At 30.4% G+C, this 6,131-nt stretch overlaps 1 protein-coding gene across 1 annotated transcript; it reads left to right on the top strand.

Moving 5' to 3' along the window:
• Positions 1-2,630: 2,630 nt before the first annotated feature.
• LOC111488146 (dCTP pyrophosphatase 1-like) lies at positions 2,631-3,651 on the top strand. Its single transcript, XM_023135805.1, has 2 exons — positions 2,631-2,788; positions 3,308-3,651. Exons 1-2 carry the CDS (start codon positions 2,663-2,665, stop codon positions 3,542-3,544), a joined length of 363 nt encoding a protein of 120 aa, XP_022991573.1. The 5' UTR covers positions 2,631-2,662; the 3' UTR covers positions 3,545-3,651.
• Positions 3,652-6,131: the final 2,480 nt, after the last annotated feature.

The following is a 6,131-nucleotide window of genomic DNA, read 5'->3' as shown; positions in this document are numbered from 1 at the left end:
AGCCGACAAAGAGAAGAGATGTCAAATCTCATGCATCTTAGCTTCCAAAAACATCCAAAACATTATTTGTCAAACTAAGAAAAGATTCTTAATTAGCTCTTAATTCTATATTCGTATTTGGTCGCAAGAAAAACATGAAAAAACCTCTACTTTTTGTCTGCCGATAATGTTTTGTCTCCCTGTCTTAAATGCTGAATGAAGTTTTTATTTTTCCAAAGTTGACGTCTTTTCTTCGATGGGACTCGTAAAACGTGTAGGTTAAAAGAGCGATTAGATTTGATCCAAACAAATGCAGTTGTTATTGTATCATTAATTTGAAATGATAGATCACGGGTACGTGAATGAAAGAGACTATATTCGAATGAGAGTAATCTAAAAGATATGAAATTATGTTTAGAAAAAGTTTAAAAGAATGGATAGTTATACAGATGCATCTTCAATCTCGGTGATTCAATTATGGGAGCTCAAAAAGTAGAGGTTTTTTTTTGTGAGATCTCACATCGGTTGGAGTGTGAAACGAAACACTTTTTATAAGGGTGTGGAAACCTCTCCCTAAGAGACGCGATTTTAAACCATGAGGGTTACGGCGATACATAAGGGGTCAAAACGGACAATATCTACTAATGGTAAGCTTGGAGTGTTGAAAATAGTATCAGAGCTAGACACCGAACGATGCAAGGATGTTGGCTCCTAAGGGAAGTGGATTGTGAGAGTGTGGAAACCTCACTCTAGTAGACACGTATTTTAAAACCGTGAAGCTAACGATAATACTTAACGAGAGCTAGACATTCTTTTAGTCCAATTATATGTATTTTGTCTCAAAATCTTTTTCTACGACCAAATTTAGAAGATTTTGTGTTTTTTTTTTCCTTAGTTGAAGGAATGTTTGTTTTATAAATTAATAAATAAATAAATAAATAAATAAATAAATATATATATATATATATATATATATATATATATATATATATATATATATATATATATATATATCGGCACATTTATTCAAGTATAAAATGACAAGTCGTGACATATTTGGTTTTATTTTTTAATTTATCATAAATTATTGAGGGCAATGTCATTACCAAATAAAATAACTAATTAATTATATTAAATTCAATATAAATTATATAAAAATAAATAAAAATTTGATTTTATACAAGATATTTGCATTAAGATTGTGATGTTTTATCCCTTAAAATAATAAGACGTCAATTTGATATAATATATTAATAAAAAATGACTAATTAATTAAATAAAAACCTTTTGTTTTATATGCAAGTGTGAAAGAAATATTGATCAAATGTCCCAAAATCTTTGACAATGTTGAATACATAATATATACTTTTAATTAAATGTATTGGGAGTTTACTATATGGTTTTGAGATTTTCTATATATTTTCTAGTATTTTAATATTTGAAGCTAATTTATTACCATATGCATGCTCGTCACTCAACATTGAATTGTTCTAAGTAAAACACGTTTAACCATGAAATTTCTATGATTGAACTACCGAAAAGAACAGTGTACGCTGTTAGTATAGACAGTGACTTTCAATTCTTTTAAGTCTTTTTTAGTCATCTTATTCTCAAAATTACTCTCATTTGAATGTGATCTCGGTTATTCATGTACCTCTCATTTACATGGACGTCACAGTTATCGTGCATGTAATGATAGGCATGAAAAAGTCGTAAAAATTGGGTCATTACACAGGGGTATATTGGTAATTTTTTTAAGTCTTTCTTAATCATTTTATTTTCAGAATCAATCTTATTTAAATGTGATCTCAGTTTATTCCTTTACCTCTCATTTATTTGTACGTCATAGTTATCGTGCATGTAATAATGGACATGAAAAAGTCGGATCATTACGAAGGGGTATATTGGTAATTTAACTAAAATAGTTTGTCTGAAGTCATGAAGAACCAACAAGAAAGAGAGCATTGATAAATGTGATCTTCCAACTCAACCCATGACTTTTAGGGAATCACAAACGGAATTTCAGCTAAATCCCACAAAATTTCCAAAAGTTTTTTTGTCGGGTTGTCCACTTTTTTTACAGGCGCGTTTTAAAATCGTGAGCCTAACAACAATATGTAATAGACTAAAACAGACAATATGTATTAGCGAGGAGCATATGATGCTATAAATGGTATCAGAGCTAGACACCAAACAGTATGTCAACTAGAAAATGTGGAAGTGTCATTGTTTCATCTCACGGGTACATCTGGATTTAGCTAAAGCTCAGATAGGGTAGAGATTCATCATTTAATCAATAGCTCAAATTATCCGTTCACTTATTCATTAGAATTGAAGCATTATTTTAAAATTTATCAGACAAAAAAAATTAAAATAAAAATTTCAAAGACTTAAAATACATTTTTAAAGCCTCGTGAACTAAATTTAAAATTTTGTAATTTAATTATAATTAATAACAAAAAAAAAAAACAGCAAAGATCCAGGCGGGAATCCATGAGAACCGGCACGTGACGGTTGACTGTAACGTCGTTATCGACCACAACTGTTGTTTCTACCTACACCGCTAAAGATAGTAAACCGGCAATAGCCGGTAAGCAAGACAACAAAATTTTCTTCTTCGGGGGATTGCATGATATTATATAAGAGAGAGAGAGAGAGAGAGAGAGAGCATAGGAGAGAGATAATGGGTGGAAGAACAGAAGAGGAAGGAAGTGTGAGCTTGGAGCTTCTGAGGTTAAAAATGGCGGAATTTGCAGAGGAAAGGAATTGGGATCGCTTTCATAGCCCAAGAAATCTCCTTCTTGCTCTGGTATCTTCTTCTTCTTTCTCCTTTCGTTTCTGTTTTCGATCCCGAGTTCATCGTAATTCGATCTCATCACTCGAAAAAGCTACAATTTAGCTCGTATCATTTTGAAAATTAGGGTTTCATCTTATCGTTCAACAAATTCTCGTCCCGTCTGACTCGAGAATCAGTTTTAAATTTATAATTTAACCTAAAAAAAATGGCATAATAGATTTATTAATAGTTTAGGTCTCCAACTTTCAATTTCGTGTTTATTTTGATTTAACCCTGAAACCCACCATTAGCACATATATTATCCATTTTAGCGGGTTACGTATTAACGTAAAACGTGATTAGTAGGACGAGGTTTTCACTCGCCTCCCAAATAAACGCGGGGTCTCTCATGTTGTTGGAGTTTCATATGGAGAAACGAAGCATTCTTTATAATAGTGTGGAAACCTCTCCCTAATAGACGCGTTTTTAAAAAAAAAAATAGATAATATCTTCTGACAGTAGACTTGAAATATATAATACTTGAATGGGCAGGTGGGAGAAGTGGGAGAATTATCGGAGATATTCCAATGGAAAGGAGAGGTGGGGAAGGGGCTGCCGGAGTGGGCGGAGGAGGAGAAGGAGCACTTAGGAGAAGAGCTTTCCGATGTGCTTTTGTATTTGGTGAGGCTCTCTGATATGTGTGGCGTTGATCTTTCCAAAGCTGCCCTAAGGAAGATCCAGCTCAATGCTCTCAAATACCCTGCTAACAAATCCAAGCCCTCTTCTTGATCTTATAATGTCGATCGTTATTGTTACTAATTAAGCTCGAGAATGTTCGGGCCGAACGATGAAGATGGGAAGCCATATATATATATATATAACTCATCTTCACCTCATCCGAGTTTACCTGTGTTATGTTCTTTCAACTTTATTTCATTTTACTCCCTTTAAAATTTGGTACCTGATGACTTTGAATTCCCGGTTACGTTACTTACCCTACAGACCATTACGAGTAAGTCACTTAATATAGAATTGTTCCGAGTAAAACACGTTTCACTACAGGTTTCTATGATTAAGTCACTGAAAAGAAAGATGCACCTTTTTGGTATAGATAGTGACTTTCAATTAAGTCGCGTTCTCATTTGGATGTGATCTCGATTCATTCATGTATCCTTTCTTTATTCCAGTGTCACGTATTTTATATCAGTTGAACTATATTCAAAATAACGATCCGACATAAAAATAAATAAATACGTTTGGTATGAATTAATTTTATATTAATTAAAATAGAGTTTACTTTATTAAAAGGTAGGATATTTAATTTTAAAATTCTATATCTACCCTACGACCCTAAAATAATGATGCCTTACGCTTTATTTATTCATTTTTTTTAAATAAAATTTATATTTTATAACTTAAATGCAACTACAAATGTTCTTAAACTTTAATTGTTTAAAAAATTTATAAAAATAAATAAATAAATAAATAAAAGTGAGGCACGAAGATTTGAACCTTTAAAATCGAGAGGATTACTTATTTAATAGCACGTATAATTAAACTGCTAAATTATGGTTTTAAATATATCGCAAAGTGTAGCTTAACGAGATAAAATGTAATCGCACTTATATACTTAAAAAATAAATTTAAAGAAATATTAGAATGGTTGATTTCGATAAAACACAATAAATTAATTTGTATTTAAAATATTATGATTGGTCAACCGTTGACAATGATCAACGACAATTGTTGCTAGCCGTGAGATATCGGTGGACAGTAGCAGATAATAGCTGACGCCGATATGACCATAGAGAAATGAAAGTAGTGTGAGAGTATTTTGGTCATTTTTATGCATCAAGAAATTTTAGAAAATATTTATTTAATCGCTCTCGTGAATCAAATAGATCGATAAACTAATTAATGATTTAATATGTTTCTAGACTATAAATAGCTAAATAATAATTTTGATGAAATTTTTTATAATAAAAATTAAATTTGTTACAGATTTATAATAAGAACTCTTTTTTTAAAACCTCAAATCAATAATATAACTATTAAAGGATATTTATGTAATTTAGCTTTTCCTTAAAGGGTATTTATGTAATTTAGTTTTTTTTCAAAAAATAAAAAATAAATCATATTTTGAATATAATAGGAAAATGTTAAAAAATGGGATAGAGAGAGAGAGAGAGAATCAAATCAATGATTATCCAAATTTACAATTATTAATAAATAATTGAAATTAAGTTCAATTTTTATTTTAATTTAAGCCAAACTTTTGTCGGTAAATAGTCAAGTTTTTTCTTTGCTTTTTATATTTGTTTATTGGGACTATTTATTTACTCTTTGTTTGATTGTGATAATTTTTATTTAAAAAAAAATAAAAAAGTTAAATGCTTTTATTATGAAAAATTATATTTTTCTTTTCATGTTTTTAACTTTCCCCTATTGTATTCTCTATTTATTTATTTTAAAATAAAAATAATAGTAAAAGTAAATGCCAAATGACTTGACATTTTATTTTAAGAGTTTTAGTTGCTTTCTGTATTTGCCCTTCTACATGAGTAGGGGTGTTTTAGTCTTTTTGTTTAGAGCGATGACGTGGCATCAAATCGGGATCTATTCTTCTTTATTTTATTTTTCATCATAATTGATTCACTGATTATTTTGTAAGGCACCTAGAGGACTTAATGAACCTACCGAGGTTATATGCCTCAACGATACCAATTAATTAGCTCGCATCGTAAACCCTTTTGAGCCAACGAGAAGGTGAGACACTAATATTAAGTCTTGGAGTCAAATAACTTCTTGATTGAAATAATGTTTCGCTCAACTAAATTATTTACGAGTTAGTAGAAGATTGTCTCTCTCCTAAACTTCAACTTGAAGTTTGGATCTATAAGATCCCATATCTATTGAAGAGAGGAACGAAACATTTCTTATAAGAGCGTAGAAACCTCTCCCTAATAGAGACATTTTAAAATCATGAAACTGATAATGATACGTAGCGGGCCAAAATAGACAATTTTTGTTAGTAATGGGGTTGAATTGTTACGAACCTAACCTTTTTATTATTAAACTCTATTATCATAACGCATGCATCTGAAAACCATACATAATTGAAATGAACAATAGAGATAGACTTCTTTTCTTTTTCTTAATAACATCTTTCCCCAACCAATGATTTGTTTAGGGAGATGATTTCTATAAGTTGGAATCTTCCTTACTCAAAAAGTAATTAGGCGTATGATGCCAATGTATAGAGTGGTTTACTCAAAATATGAGGCAGAATTTTAATAATTGAGATTTCATTATAGCTCATACCATATGATATAATAAAGTTAATCATGACTACCACAACCCTAAAAAAGAAATCACA

The sequence above is a fragment of the Cucurbita maxima genome, unplaced genomic scaffold (assembly GCF_002738345.1).
Source record: "Cucurbita maxima cultivar Rimu unplaced genomic scaffold, Cmax_1.0 Cma_Scf00013, whole genome shotgun sequence".
Lineage (NCBI taxonomy): Eukaryota > Viridiplantae > Streptophyta > Magnoliopsida > Cucurbitales > Cucurbitaceae > Cucurbita > Cucurbita maxima.
Note: the sequence above shows the minus strand (reverse complement) of the source record. Positions and strands in the feature narration are given on the sequence as shown.